Source organism: Sylvia atricapilla, chromosome 5, assembly GCF_009819655.1.
Source record: "Sylvia atricapilla isolate bSylAtr1 chromosome 5, bSylAtr1.pri, whole genome shotgun sequence".
In the NCBI taxonomy this organism is placed as follows: Eukaryota; Metazoa; Chordata; class Aves; order Passeriformes; family Sylviidae; genus Sylvia; species Sylvia atricapilla.
Genome location: NC_089144.1, coordinates 25,405,406 through 25,421,805, shown reverse-complemented (window position 1 = coordinate 25,421,805; position 16,400 = coordinate 25,405,406). Strand labels below are relative to the sequence as shown.

Genomic DNA, 16,400 nt, shown 5'->3' with positions numbered 1-16,400 from the left:
GGTCTGTGTGTTGGATTGTGCCTGCTAGATCATCACGAAATACACCAAAAGTTAAAAGGATAAGCAGTCCAAGAGAAAAGCTGAAATTGTAATAATTCAAGCAGGTCAGAGTAGACTGCAAGCGCAGATAGTACTTACATGATTTATATAAACATATAAACCATATGTTTTATATAAACATATAAACCAAATTGTGATCATGGAACAGAGACTCTAGAGTCTCACTGTCCATACTTAGTACCAGATTTTAGTGCTCAGAATTATTCCAAGGAGTTTAGATCAGAGCTTTTGATTTCAGCACATTCAGGACTATTGCCCAATGCCACCATTGATACATTTAGTGTCTAGAAATGGGCTACTATTTGCATAATTTGCTTCTTTATCTCATATCAAGACAAGTTTTTACTGGTTTGTTCATTTTTTTAACTGCAGACCAAAGTCCAATTCTGTCTCCAAAATGTGGTTTCTCAAAAGCCTTGAAAAATTGCAAGTAAAATGGCTATTGTTCTATTTCCTGTTTGCGATCATGTTTATTGTTTCTTCCTCTAATCATTCTTTTATTGAATATATTCCTGTTAGTTTAGGTTAACTGAATTTTTAGAAATCATCACAAAAATATCCATAAGAAAAAATAAAAAATATGCCCAGTAGGATTTCAGTTCAGCTGATTTAGCTTTAGCAATATAGACTGATTTTTAATGTGACTGAGTTTACATAGTGACTTTGGATCAAATTAGTTCATTAAAACATGACCAGAAATGGGTCAAGGGTTTTTTTGCCTTTTTTTAATTTGTGGAGATGTCTGACTTAAGTTGATCTAGTGGTGCTTTGTACCCTCATTCCTGCCTTATCTTTCTCTCCTCTTCTTCTCCATTTCAGCCACATCTCTGTTGATTCTAGAAAGAATTGCAATAACAAGCAAGTCTTGTTTTCTGCTACTGTTGTGCCCATACTTGGAGGTGAGGACACAAGAATCCTGATCAGGGGCACTGACTGCAGTTAGGGCACAGAGTATCTATTTCTAAGCCATCTCCTCTTCTGTATACACTATTTCTCTGTTCTGTCCAAAATTTCAAGGATAGTCTCGTAAACACAAAAGTGGTCACGTAAGGTCGGAAATTTCCAAAAGAGCAACTCTGTATTTGCAGCTCTTGCTGATCCTCTGCTGTTAGCTCACCATGGAAACAAACCATGCTGGAGCTTCATGATACTCAGTTTATGAGAACATGGTGTTATTTGAAATGTAGCAAGGTGTTAGACATCACAGTAATCTGAACTTGGCATGCTTTCACAGGAGCCACACAATCAAATAAAACAGGGCTCTGAGACACTTCTAAAGATCTTCCGTGTCCCAGAGCGGAATCAGTACTCTTAAGATGCTTCTTGAGCAGGTTCAGCAATAGTGATTTTGCAGCATATACACAAATTTATTGTACTACTTAACTACTCTACCATAGGAAAGTTTCTTCTTAATTTTAATTAAATCTCCCTGGATTCAGATTAGGGATGTTTTTGCTTGTCCTTCCCATGGAATACAGTTGATTTTTTCTGTGCAAAAACTTGCTGATGACTGTTACTGCTTTAGGGTTGGGGTTCATTCCTGTGTTTATGATTAGACTTCTGGTATCCCATATGGTATATTTTCTCATCAACATCATTATTACCATTCCTGTCTGGTTACTGGTAAAATGGTCCACCTTTTTGAACCATTGTGTCTCAAGCTGGGTACATTTCACTAACTGAGTCTTTAGGAGGTTGAGGAAAGTAGAGAAAATAACTGTTTTTTTATATGAAACTTCTATTTTTTTATCCCAGTTGCTTTTATCATAGTAATATGACAGGATTTTTTTTATGTCTTCAATACATGGTTTTCATGACAGCTGTATGTATTAAACTTATTTTTTTTTAAAATTATGCTCTTATAAGAACTAAAAGTCAATAATTAGAACTACTAAAACTATTTAAAACAGTCTTTAAATTTATAATATCAAATGTGAAACCCAGTCATGACCTTTATCTTCTCCACCAATAATCAACTGGATATTTCAATAATGGCTTTTGTGCCTTTCTTCCATACAGTAAAAGCCTGATATGATCATCTTGATAATATTTCCTTTAATGGTTACAGTCTCACTCATTCCTCTGGATATGGATTTGTAAGAGCAGTGGTAAATCAAATTGTTATCATTCAAATATTTGGAGCCCTTTCAATCAGTGGCTCTTCAATGGATGTGTAATTTCTCACACTTGGATTGGCTGAGAGAGTTTGATTAGTATAATTACTGCAATTTTATTTGATTTTGGTACCATGTAGATCCATTTTCTTTGATGGGTGGTTTTGGTCACTTGCTTGCAAGGAGGGTATCCGAATGAGGAATCTGTGCTTCTGATACTTTGTGTCAGCACTCCTTTACCAATGAGTACAGAATGTTATTTAATTGAAAATAAGTTGTAAAGATAGATATAATTCATTCTGACTTCTAAATGGTTAGGGCTATTTTAAGGTAAAATTGTTTTGGCATTTGTTCTTTGCATGTTATTTTACCTCTCTGTATTACTTAACAGAACTGATCAGTCCTCAGATCTGTCCTCTCAAACTTGAGATTCTATTCTGGGAATCCTGCTGTTGGCCAGAACAAAATGTTTGAGTGCACGCTTCCTTCTGGTTTGTATCTGCCTTGGTTTAGTTTATATCTTGGTGGTGATTTTTCTTAATGATTTGATTAATAATCTGACAGTGATTAATTCACTGTCTTTAATTTAAAAATTTCCTTTCAGATTTCTATCAGTTAAAACTGCTGCCTTCTAACAGCCTTCTAACAGTTACAATGCTTCCTTTGATACTCTGTTTCTTTCCTCTCCCAAAGTTACTCCAAATTTTGATCTTAATACGCATGGGACCACCCTTGATTTAACTTGCATCGGTTCCTTTCTTATTTATAAATCATCAAATCATCTATTATTCTACCTAGGTCAACACTACTTTATTTCTGACTGCTTTAATTGAAAGTAGGTATCACAGCCAATAAGGGAATGTCTACAATAGACAGACTTGAAAGGTCTTTTTTTAACCAACTCTTTTCAAATCCTGTGTATACTTTCTACCATATATGCATAATATTATATAAAATTATAATAATTTAAAAGATTTTTTAAATTTCTGGCTTCACACATGGGATAGCTGTATTGATTATTGTTCTCTGTCTGCACACTTAAATGGCTTTTATATGTCATTTAGCAGATTTTCATTGGAAATAGATCATACCAGTTTTCATGTGGAAATCTGGTACATGCCACTGTTACCACATTCTCTTCATATAGAACTACGACATCAGCTCTCCTGTTCAGCTATTACATGTCCCAATCTTTTAAAATCACACCCCGTGATTTTAAATATAGCAATGTCAGAATATTGATGAGTTTAGATTGCTGGCTTTTTATGTGTACTTTTTAATTTTTTTTTTAATTTCATAAATTCAGTTGGTCACTGTGTAATGTAAGGAGTAGGAGAGAAGCAGAGTAGATTGTTTGCTTCTGTGTGTACAGAAGCAAAGTTAAGTTCAGGCATGTGGGATGAAAGAAAGGAGATTGTCAGGTTTGAGCACAACTTTGGTGTTGTGGGCCCCCATCTCTCCTAACCCTTGACATTTGCATTCTTCAGCTGATTTGAGCTTTGGAGAAAGCATTTGGATTTGCTGTCAGGCACCATGTTATGCATGGTCTGACATGGAGCCCTGATGACCAGTGCAGACTGTGTCTACAGGGAATGCATTCTTGCTAATGCCACCAGGAATTGAAGCATGTAGCTATTACGGGTGTTTTGTTTCTAGCTCTTGGTCAGTCAAATAATAGGCAGGGAAAATTAAAAAAGTTGCCTTTGCAGAAGTATTTAGGATCTATTAAATTGGGTTAAAGGGAGAGAAGCTAAATTGGCTTCATAAAATGAAATGTGTAAACTGCTAATTACTAGTGCCCTGTATTTATTTCACATCCTTCACACAGGAAAAAAAAAAGACACTGAACAACTCCCCCCCCATCCCAAACCAGCAACAACAAAAAACCAACCAAATAAAACAAATAAACAAGCAAACAAAAACAAAATAAAAAACCTCCCAAACACAACAACAACAAATGCCAAAACAATTAGAGTGAAAAAAAATCTGGTAATTAACTATTATTTTTCACAAAACTAGTCTAATTACAAATCAGTCATGGTGAAATGAAAGGTCAATAACTACAGATGCATAATTTCTCTCTGATAGATTGCTGTTTGAAAATAGGTTTATGACAATTATGTGATTAATTTCCTTTTATTAAACAGCATTATAAGACTTCATGTTGCATTTATCACTTTATTACTGTTACTTTTTCTCTTCAACTGAAAATTAATCCTGGATAACATCAGGTTAGAACAGAAGCTCAGGTAGATTGAGGGTCATTTCTTCTAGTGGCATTTGTGTTGCAGGGAAGACCACAAATCTGAATTAAAATCAGAGCCTCAGTTTACTGAAACTGTCAGTATCAGCCTAAGAAAACAAAATACACACATACACCATCACCCCTGCCACTAACCAACCAACCAACCAACCAACCAACCAACCAACCAACCAAGTACAAAGTGCTTTTACTCCAAGGAAATGAGAGCCATATCCAGAGATAGTCTTATGTTTTCTGAACTGAAGCACTTGAGGAATGTAAGTGAAACTGGGAACCAGAATGTCTTTTCCTACTTGCCTTCAACCCTCGATGTGCTCTGCTGTTTTATTTTGAAATTCCCCAGGCACTAAGAGTTGCTGTCCTGAACAAATGGAGAATTTTCCCAGCCTTGGAAAAGCTGGGCAGTCTGGGGATCTAAGAGCCAGACAATCATTTGCACAAATTCCTGAAGTGTAAATGTGGTGAATGTTTTCAAACATATTCAATATTCACTTAATCCTGCCCTGTAGGGTTTGGCTTACTGCTGCATTTGGAGGGCACTACCACTTCTCATCCTCCTGTTTAGCAGCCTGCTGGTAGGAGTACTTGGGATTGTAATACACTGTCGAAGTGTATTGCCTGTTCTTCTGGAGCATAATATAGTTTCAAACATTGTGATCTCTTCCAGGTTTATGTTCTACTACTAGGCAAGGCACCCTAATCTTGATTCAAAAGACAGAAACCCCTTTTGTTGTTGTGGTTTGTTTGTTTGTTTGTTTGTTTGTTTGAGTAGCATAGTCTGATGTTAGGTTAATTGTGTGAAATCCTTCTTCGGGAAAACATCTAGGTTTTTTAATAATATATTCCTTGAGATAGGTTCCAGCAGCCTTAGCTCTCTGGTCTGTCTTTGCCTACTATCTATAGGGAAACACTGCAAAAATTGTTCAGTCTATCTCTTGTAGGTGAAATCAGACAGGTTGTGGCTTGGATTTCTATTACATACAAGTGGGCTTTCTGGTGTGGTACATTTGTCCTAAATTTTCTTTGTGTGGCTTAGAGAAAAAAGAGCGTTGTTCAGTGGGGAAAATGGGAGTTTGCCTTCTTTATCAAGGCTTCTGGACAAACTGCTGCTGGAAAGGATTTGGATCACCTTAAATTCATTACTCTTTGAATACTGCTAACTGCTTTGCTACTCTATAAGCTGCTGTGCTGACTGACTGATATTCATTACAGAACTTTCTGGGCAAACACAGTCAGTGAGAGGAAAAGGTTTAGCAATATCATTTAAGTGCTACTAGGAAGAGTTGAACAATGTTGTCTTTCAGTCACTGTCTTTTGAGGGTTTTGTACAACTATGGGTAATTCTGAGATTCTTGTTGGGAGCAGCCAGAGAATAGGCCCCAAGCAGGTTATAAAGGGTCAGAGGTTCTCCTGAGGTGTTTTTTTATAATAAATGTAGCTATGTAATCATTTGGTTAACTTGTTATTCAACCAGTGCAGAGCCGTCTTTGGCCTTAAATCCAGCTTAGCATGTTGATATGTTTCGGCTGCATAGTGCTACCAGCGAGATGACTCTCGTTTGACATATTCAGCCATTTGGAAACTTTTATGTTCAGAAACTTATTTTGTGTTCAGCATGAATGTTAGGGTATGCAGTCATTTGAAAAAATAAAATAGGGATTCAGAATTAGAAAAAAGGATCTGGTTGACTACTGGCAAGTGTTTTGGTTTTGGTTATCTGCAGAGTATACACCTCTTGTCAGTATAAATAGGGAGTGCCTGTATAAACATTCTTGTTTCGCCTGTTCCACATAATAGTTTCTTGTATCATATTTCTTTTGACCTCGCTATCTGAAACCAATTACAGGAGATCCATTTGGGCTGCATCTATTTTCATAAGAAGCCCAGGCAGCAGTGTTTTTCTCAGAGATGAATATCAACATCAAATATCCTTCTGAGTGCTTTGTTATTTATGTTTCAGAGAGATTTTGTAGCCTTCAGCTCTCAAGAATGTGTCACGCTGTGCTGTTTATACATTGACGATATTAATGGGCATAGATGTCATTTTTCATTTTAACATCTCAAATGCAACAGGCTGATAGGTTAAACATTCCTAGTTTTAAAGGAGGGATATGAGTGACATCTGTTTCCTAAAAATACACATATATTTAATTTCTAAAAACCAAAGTAGTAAGTTTACCCTCTTTAGGTGACAGCTTTCAGTTGATTAAAATGGTAAAACTTTAAAAATAATTTTGAATCATGCTTACATCAAATAGAAGGGTTTGGAGTACAAAATTAAAGGAAGTTCTGTCTCCTAGTAATACTGCCAACAAATGGGAAAATCTACCACAATTTATCAACTTTAATAGTGTGAGTTATATGCAATTATTTTCATTTCTGTTCTGCTTATGTTTTAGCTATGCCAAAGCTTCATAGTAAATATTAAGAAGTAGTGTTCCCAATAAATATTTTACTAGAAGACACAGTGAGTTCTGGAAACCATATGCCCAAATTTTCCTTCCTATATAGCCATTACTTAAAGCATATAATGATTTTCATTTATGTAATTAAAGTAATTTCTAATCCTCAGTTCTTTTTATTGCTTTTGTTGACATTGAATTTTTTTTATAGTTTTACTAATTTAGATAATTAAGGAAAGGTTCCTACTAAATTTGAAACAAATGTTATTGGAAACTATATACTATTTTGACTGCCCTAGAATCTGTTCCTTCTGCGCTTAACTTGAGGTGGGACTCAACATAAATTTGATCTGCCAGATTTATAAGTGTCTGTTATTTTGTCTTCATTACTTTGTTTTTGGATCATGAGTTCTTGTCAGAGAAATTTATAAATGATACATGGAATGGATGTTTAGATGTAAGCGTAGATGTTAAAACTGAATTTTGTAAGTTGTCAGTTTGTTTTGCAAAGATTTAATAGCAGCAAATGAATTTTTAGAACGAATGTTTTATAATGTCATGTTCTTCGCTTATGAATAATGTCAGTAATAATGCTTTGAAATTAACAGTGTTTCTGGGAGGTTGTTTACCGTGTAGCAAAATGTAAAGTTAAGCAGCACACTGGGAGAAAAAAAAATACCATATGATGACTGCTCTAAGAACAAAGGCTGACAGTGATTTCTCCTTATGAGTTTTAAATCATCTCTGATCTCTTGAAATTGTTTTCTGTTCTTCTTCTATCTCCTGTGTTTACAATAATCTAAACTGCCACAATAAGATCACTGAAGTATTCAGGTAGTCATCATTTATAAGACATTCTGTATTAAAAGATAAGCCTTTACTCCTTTAGAGATATCCCAAGCAGCACATATGAATCAAAATAGTTTAAGTAGTAGAGCCTTTTATGCAAGCATATCCTGTTGTGCTGCCTTGCTTTTTCATGAAGTGTGACTCTTTTTGAAGTTAGCTGTAGGAAGTCATACTTTCTTAGGCTCATTCCACGGGAGTGTGCTAGCCACAATTTGAAATCATACTGTCTAGATTAAATCTAAGCTACAGCAGCCTATAATTCTCTAATTTTCAAGTACTGTAAATGTACAGCTTTACCAGATGCTTACTTGCTTGTTTTATTGTATTGATGTGAGGACTTGCTTTTGAGGAAGATTAGGATTTCTTCAACTGCCAAAAAGAAAAGATTATAGTCTTCATGTTTTGGGGTTTTTTTTTCCATTTTCTCTTATTCCAGATCTCTTCTCTCATTCTCCTGGCAGTATCACACCAAGTGGTGAGGTTAGTTTTCCTCTACAGTCTCTCATGAATTCAGGAGTGCTGTTATTCTCTTGCTTCTATTCAAGTTTCCCTTTTGGAGAGCACTAGATAATAAGGAATATAAGTTTGACACAGATTTTCTGTTCATGCTTTTAATTTTTTTTTTTGCTTAAACCACTGCAAGAAGTTGGGACCAAATCCTGAAATCAACAGATGCATTTAACTCTCATCTCAGGCAGAGGACTGTCCTTTAGGATATGCTCAAGAACTGTGAGAGCAGTAGAGATCATGCACCCAGTGGTTCCTTGGTAACAAAATATTTCAAGTGCACTTTTAAATATGTTAACTTTCGTTTATTTTTGGCAGAGAGAAGATAGTTCTGCATGTCTCATTGCTTAGGTTCAGAGGAATGTATACTCTTTGTAAAGCTGACCTGTAATTACTTGAGAATTTGATGAAACAATACAGGGATTGTTGTGGGAATGTCTCCAAATGTTAAAAGTCTGCTCTGCAAACTTTGTACCAGGGCCTTCTATGGGGAGACGAATCAATGTTGTTAGGAGATGGTACTAGTGCATTCACTTTGTTTACTTTGGTTTTCTGTGTCTGCCTGCCTTCTCAGAAAACTTGCTTGGAGCCAGACTGTAGCAGCCCTCTCCCTGTCTTTTCATAATTGATCAGGGGATGACTGCCTTCCCTGAGGGTTAAGACGTGGCAACTTTTTCTGTTTGCTCAGCATCTCAATGCAGTAGTTCAAACATTGTTCACACCAGCTGGCAGTGTAATGCCATATGCACATCTTGTCAAAGCAACTGTTGTCATGGATACTAGAAACTATCTTAAAAAGCAGCTCATTTGAGTCTAATCAAAATTGTACCTTTCTTTATCAGTTGAGAATCTTTATTATTTTAGGGAACATTGATCAAATGGCATTTATTGCAGTACATTTCATCTACAGTAGGTTTTAATAACAGAAATAATAGTGTGATGTATTGTAAAGCTCAAACTGCTATTTATTGAGCTGATTTTTCTAAGGGGGAAAAATGAGTTCTCCAGGTAGTTTCAGTGGAAATATTTTGAATCAGGTTTTTGGGTTTATTTTTGTTGGGGTTTTTTTTTTTTTTTTTTATTTCTAAATAAGTACCACTTTACAACATTTGACATTTAAAAATAATTTTATGGAGAAAAATAATATAGATTAGCATTCTTCATGTAAGTGGAATGTTTGTTTACATTTCATATGTTTAACTGTATTTGTCTGAGTTGGAATGAAAATGTAAAATAAATGAAAACATCTTCTATTTTGATTGGGGTACTGTCATCCCTGAGCCTGATCTGGTTGGTTGAGTAATAATTTCTTTGTTCTCTGATTTTCCTAAGAATGCAAATTAAAACCACTCATTTTTATTTGGCATTAAAACTGCACTCTTTTTTTGTCAAAGGAGAGGTTTCTCCTTGAATTGTAAGTACAAAAAGTGTTTTTAATCTTCAATGAATATCCTTATTAATTCACTTTCAAGATAATCTGATGTTGATTTGTCAAATTTAATTACAGCTTCTGGTAACACTTGAAGTCTACTTGCTTTTACTTCAAATTGTAATACGAAAATGCAAATTGAATGATAATTTGCAAGGGAGTGGGCATTTTAGTTGAACACTCAAAGACAAGTTCCTTGTGGAAATGAGGCTATTGATGCAGTTTATGATTTTTCCTCTTCAAGCACTTCAAACAAATTAACTTTATTTCCTGCAGGATTTCATGTACATCCATAAATTCTAGTGAAGTCCTATATATGTACTTGCAGAATTTTTTTTAATGTTTCAAGTAAAAAAAAAAAAAAAAAACTAAAAAAAAAAAACAACAAAAAAACAACAAACCGGAAGTCTGAAATCTAGCAAATACAAATCAAATAGGAGGGGATTTTGTTTGTTCAATTGGACTTGCACCTAATGTTAGCAATGAGTAACTGATTTCTTTCTAGGAATTGGTCGAATTTATTTACTTTTTTTTTCTTTTTTTTTTCTTTTTTTCTTTTTTTTTTTTTTTACTTTTAGGCACTTCAGGCAGCGAGACAGCTGCTTTTACAGCAACAGACAAGTGGACTGAAATCTCCTAAGGGCAGTGAGAAACAGAGACCGCTGCAGGTTAGTAAAGTCTCCTTGCTTTTGGGACATTGGGACATTAATCTCAAGGAAGAGTGCCGTGCTCGCTCTACACGTGAGGGATGCGTGTCAATGCCTGTCCTCTAATGCCGTGTATGTGCATATTCACATGCTGCAGGTTACAGGCTTCTTGCTGCTGACTTCACAGAAAAAAATTCACTATAGGATACAAAAGCCTTTTGTGGCTGTACGTGCTTGAAAGGTCTAAGACTGAGTTCAGTAACTGTGGTACATTAATTCTTTATAGACATGTTACAAAATTGGTATGTGACTTTTATACGTACATGGTTTAAATTGTAAAAACATGTTAAGACTAGGAGCAAAACAGTATCCATGAAAAAAAAAAAAAGAAAGAAAAGCTAAACACCTCACAGGTACTATATCTAAGTGACAAAGAAGTACTCAGAAACTTACCAACACAAGTGCAGGAGATTATGAAAGTTGCTTCTGCCATTTTAGGAAAAAAACATATGTCGTGTAATTTCACATTAGGATGTTGTTGGGTTTAGATTGTGAATGGGTAAACAGAAGTTCTGCTATTGAATAGTTATGTTAAATGCATTAGTAAAAACATAAGGAGAGTTTTATCCTTGGAAAAATTTATCAGTGTGGTATTTTTATGAGGTATTAATTAATTTATTCCTAATGCAGAGTTCCATATCAAATTACGTTCTGCTGACAACACTTGTTCTCTCTTGTATATAAACCAAGTATGGGTGCTTAACTGCTGAATTACATTTTGTTGCAGACAATTCTGTTTTGTTCAGGATAATAAAAAAAAAAAGTATAAATCCTACCATTCTCTTCCTTACATCTGTTTTTCTGGGTGAGCATTTATTCTCTCAGGACTTCCCCTGTTTTCTGATGGAGTAGGGTTTTTTTATCTCATTTTTAGTTTTTGTCATGCATAATGGAGGACCCCAGGCACTAGAATGGATTTTTTTTTCTCCACCAGGGAAATGCTGTGAAATTTGTTCACTTGTGCAGTTTCTGAATGTGATTCACATTGTCTTCTTTTCTTTGTGAAACTTGGTGGAGTAATGCTGGACACAGCAAACAGTTCCACATTCCTGATCAGCTCTCTTCAAATGTACTTTTAAGGTTTTATTTATTTGCTCAGAACCAAACAAGAATTTAGGAATATGACTAAAGAAAATGGAAAAAATGAAAACACCACATGATTTTATCCTGCCATATTGTGGTTCTAGTCCAGTCCTGGCTGAGGCTGAGTCCAGGGACCCTCTCAACTTTCCACTTTTCACCCTTGACTTTGCTTTGTAAATGCAAATTCACATTTGTTTGTATCAAATGTCTTCTGCACTGAAGGCACAAAGGAGTAGCCATAATGGTAGAATTTTATGAGCTATTTGGTTTTTTAAGTTTTTAAAGTGGAACTAGTGACCTTGAAGGGTTGAACCATGAAAATTATTGATTTAATGAATATTGTGAAAGTACTTCATTCTGCTAGCTCTTCATTCTGAAAGATGAGTTGTACAAGGAGTGTACAAGATCCATCTGGCCATATGTTCTGTCTCTAAATTGGCAAACGCCAGGCAATAAGAAACTATACGAAACAGTCATAAATAGCGGTATTTTCCCAGTATATGTTTTCCATATTTCTTCTTACTTTAATCCTCCACCTTTTAAACTAGCACAGTCCAGAAGCTACTGGCTTCCCTTTCCACATTCTCTATCCATTCACAAATTTTCTTTTCAAGGTTAAAGAAGCCTGGGGGTGCATTGTTTGTGGTAGGCATTGTTGAGATGATGGAAAACCATGCTTGGAGGCAAAAGACTGTCATGCACAGAACCCAGAGGATGATGAGATGAAGACAGGGAGTCTTGTGCTTTCGTGCTCTCAAAACACTAACCCCAGCCTGATGCACTTTAAATGCTAGGGGTTGATGTGTTGGTGTTGTATCACTAGTTTCCCAGAAGGAGTCAGCATCTCATGAGTCATACTTGAGAGGCAGGAAGAAGAAAATAGAACAAGTAATTTTATTTTCAGAATTGTTATGTGCTCCCTAAAACCTAAATTATTGCTTACATTTCCAACTTTTTCTTCCATTATCAGTGTGTACACAGTCTCTCTTATTGGCCTTGAACACTTCATTTGGTTCTTTTTTAAATGAGAGGAAAAATGGAATTTGCTCCAAACTTTGGTTTTATGTATCAAATGTAAATTCAGGTATGAGCACAAACTACATTTTAATTTTCTTTTTTAGTGGAAAGGAAGTTTAAAGGTTATAGACCTGAGTCCTACAAGCTTTTCTATTTCTGTCTCTTACTGTCCATTGTTCATCATGTAGTGGAAATTCAGATTTCTATCATTGTGTTGCCTGTTTGACCAAATACTGTCATAAAAATGTACAGCAGTATTATTTTGCTATACTAGATGTAATGGTAACTTTAGCCAAATTCTTCCTAGCCGTAGAAATTGCTAAATTTGTATAAGGTTTATAAGACAAAATTGAGGGTTATAAGGCAAAAATACTTGTACTTGTCTTCGTGCTTAAGAAAACAGACTTCTCCCAATATTTTAAATACTTTTAAATCGGTGCATATCTAATTTCCTCCATTTCAGAGCAATTTACTAATTTGGCAACTGTCAATATGTTAGAATAGATTTATAAATCTAGTAAAAATTCAATAAAACCTTTAAAACCAGCTCACACATCTGCAAGCAAATGTGGCTATTAGGTAAGCCTTGCCATGCATCTCTTGTGCTCTGTAGTTTGATGTAAACTATTCTATTGTTCCATGAGCCAAAGAGGGAAAAAATAGTATTTATTTTCGACGCCATCTTTTTGGGGGGGAAAGTAGCATATGGTGTTTTTATATGTGTTCTCTCTGTTATTTCATAATGCGTCAAGTATTTTAGTGACTTACAGCACCTACTAGCTAATCAGCAAGTTGAAAGCTGATTGAAGAAACCTTCAAATTTGTATCCTCAACTTTGCAAAAAGAGGGTGTCGGGTAAGTCTTCATGTTCTATTGTGCTTTACTGAGGGGATGCCTTTAGGGGAACTGCTGAAATTTTCCTAGAATAATTTGAGTGTCTTTTCTATCCTCATGAAAAGCCTTTACAAAGGTGTCCCTAGCTATGTGATCTATTGTAAAAGTGCAGAAGTTTTTGTTATAGTTTCTAATGCGAAAGTTACCTTTAACTACTAGTTATGCTATATTTTCAGGGCAGGAGGCTTATATTTAGATTGCGAGTTAACAGAATACCTGCAAAAATTACAGTTTTAGATAGACACTTGTCTTGATCTACTGTTACTGTGATTTACATTTGTCTGGGTTTCACACTGCAGATGGCATAACCATTAGCATGTCTTATGTAAAACAGAAGAAGAAAAACATCCCTTTTGACAAGCTTGAGTACCAATTGTGGTAGTGATTTTACTTTCATGTATAGATATCCGAATAAATGTATTTGAAACATGTTTATTTATGCCGTTCATTACAGTGATGTACCAATTGAATGGATCCAATCAGTACATACATTGATTAATGACATATTGCAAAATAGCTATGGAGGGTTTGTGATGAGAGGTGAGGGTGATGTTAACCTGCACATGATGAGATAATAAAATTTACTATTTTACTGTGCATCCAGTAAAATATTGCTGTAGTAAGGTTAAGATTTCTGTAGTACCATATCTTTGCTTCTGAATATTTTTCTTTTCTGTAGAATTTGTTATAACAGTAATCCACATTGAAGCTTACTAATTGCTTTCAAGGATTTCTCTCCCTATCACCAAATTTCCATAGTAGGCATAACAGGGAAAAATGTCACCTTGGCTCTTAGAACATGTAGTTCATTTTCCTAGGGCAGAAAGTCAGTATCCTTAGAGCCACTGAAGAACCTGGTATCATCTAGCTTGAGTTGTAATACTGGCAGCTTTATTTTCATGTTACATTTACAGTCATGAGAGAGATTTGGGGTTCTTCAAGAACTGTGAGAGCACAAGCATAACCCAAAGGTAAATGCTGTCAATTTTCTGCATTGGTGGGTGTTCGTGTACAGCATTGCAATTATTTCACTTCCAGGTAGGCAGTCTCTAACCTTAGACTGATCTGTCCATGATGCACATACTGTTGTTGTCTGCATAGCATGGTGATTTGCACAGTTGTAATTCTATTTGTTTGCCTAGTTATTTCTGTTCCCACTAATGTCTCTAAAGAAGTAGTCTATTTTCATAGAGTCAGACTGTGAACATTATGTCCATTAGAAAAAATAGATAATTATCTTCAGCCCCATAGTTTAATATATCTACAAGGAATTGGTTAGTGGTTTGTGTTGTTTTGTTGTTTTTTTTTTTTCCTTCAGGCTAGGAGATTTGTTGTTTCAACATCAGTACTAATGCATTCTGTAAGAGGATGGCATGTCATGAAATCATGACTCCTGGAATCAAAGGGTTAAGCTCAGTGTGTACCAAGCCAGTTGTATAAATATCATGCTGTATGGAGTGTTGAGTAGTTATGGTAAGCTTTGTTTATTTAGCATAAGCACTTCACTGAAGTGTAACAATTTGATAAAATTTGGGGAAAGTATACACTTAAGTTTAATTACTTAATTTTTATTTCATTGGTGCATAACATAAGAAGAACCACTTTTTTTTAAAGATACTCAAAATGCAAAAGTTTAGCATGAAAATTTAGCATGAAAAGATATTCATAGTCTCTTTTAACCTACTCTCCTTGCTTTACTCTCTTCTAGTTTGGTCATCTCCCTTTGGATCTTCATGTGGGCCTGAGTTTAAAATTCATTGCACATAATAAATAAGCAAACATATCATTAATATTGTAACCTTTAGTTACTTTTTTAAACATATATAAGGAGTTGATGAGAGATAAGAAATAGGGAATCTGGGGAAAAAAAAAAGCAAACCCCACTGCTTTTAAATTATATCCTCTGATTTAATGCACTTTGACTTCAACCGTGCATGCTTAATGTCAGTCAAAAAGTGCCACTTTAAAAACAGCAAAAAAACTTGTTTTGGTTTTAACTTGGAGAGTTTTCTTTGCATTACATTGAACAAAAATAGAAATAAATCTAACTGGTTTAAAACTCTTTTTTCATAAACTGCATGTTACATATTTCTGTTTATCTAATGCATGCTGCTAAGTGTAAGAAGTAGGAGGATTTTGTACATGGTAGAACACACTGATAGAGAAAGATGCAAATGCATAATATGTAGTGTAAGAGAAGAGTAGTGATAAACAGTCTTTCTCCCTCTCGAGTATAATTCTAGAGGAAATGTGTGGCCTACATATAAGCAAACATTGAGGCTTGGGGTAAATTAAATTTGGAAGATAGCTGCTGGAAAATTATAAGTCCCATTTTCCCTTGTAAGTCTATTCGGAGGAATATGCAGTTATCCTCTGACGTGCAGAAATTTGCATCAGTAATACCCACTCTAAAGACAAGGATAACCCCAAGAGATGGAAAGAAGGAAAGGAGTTATTTTTACGTAAGGTGTAGGGGGAAGGGAAAGGAGAAATATCCATCTTCAAGATTACATGGTGTAGAAAAGAGGAGTTCCATTAAGGAAGAGGTATAAATACAATAGTAAAGAAAAAAACCCAGGTCATTATTTCTTTCATTTACAGTGCAAGTGTCAGTATCACAAACTTGTTGGGAAGTTCTTACTTATAAAGATAAAACTTGCTCCAAAGACATATGTCCTGTCTTTGACAACCTTTTTTACTCATGAGTACCTATATTTTGCAACATATTCCATCTTGCTGTAAAAATCTTCTAATAATAGATTTACTTTGTCACATTTTACTCTTGAAAACTTCCAGTGTGAAAAACATAAATCTACTAAGAAAGTGGCACTAGTTAGTAGGGTTTTCTTTTTAGTTTAAACTATATATGCATCACCTTGAGGTGTTATCTCCTATTGTCATTTTCAGGAGTATAAAATATTCCAGCTAATCTTATGTGTGATCTTTGTAACATGGGAAAATTTTAACTAGCAAATTTTTAACAGAAGTTACCACACAATAGATCTATCTGTATCTAATGAAGACAAAAACCTCCACAAACAACTAGCTGATGCAGAGATCATCTCTTTATCCTGA

At 35.0% G+C, this 16,400-nt stretch overlaps 1 protein-coding gene across 1 annotated transcript in view; it reads left to right on the top strand.

The window, feature by feature from the left end:
• FOXP2 (forkhead box P2) overlaps positions 1-16,400 on the top strand; it is a 261,915-nt gene that overhangs the window by 128,108 nt on the left and 117,407 nt on the right. Inside the window, exon 3 of the mRNA XM_066319012.1 lies at positions 10,203-10,292. Coding sequence (XP_066175109.1) covers positions 10,203-10,292 — 90 coding nt within the window. The remainder of the gene's footprint in view (positions 1-10,202; positions 10,293-16,400) is intronic.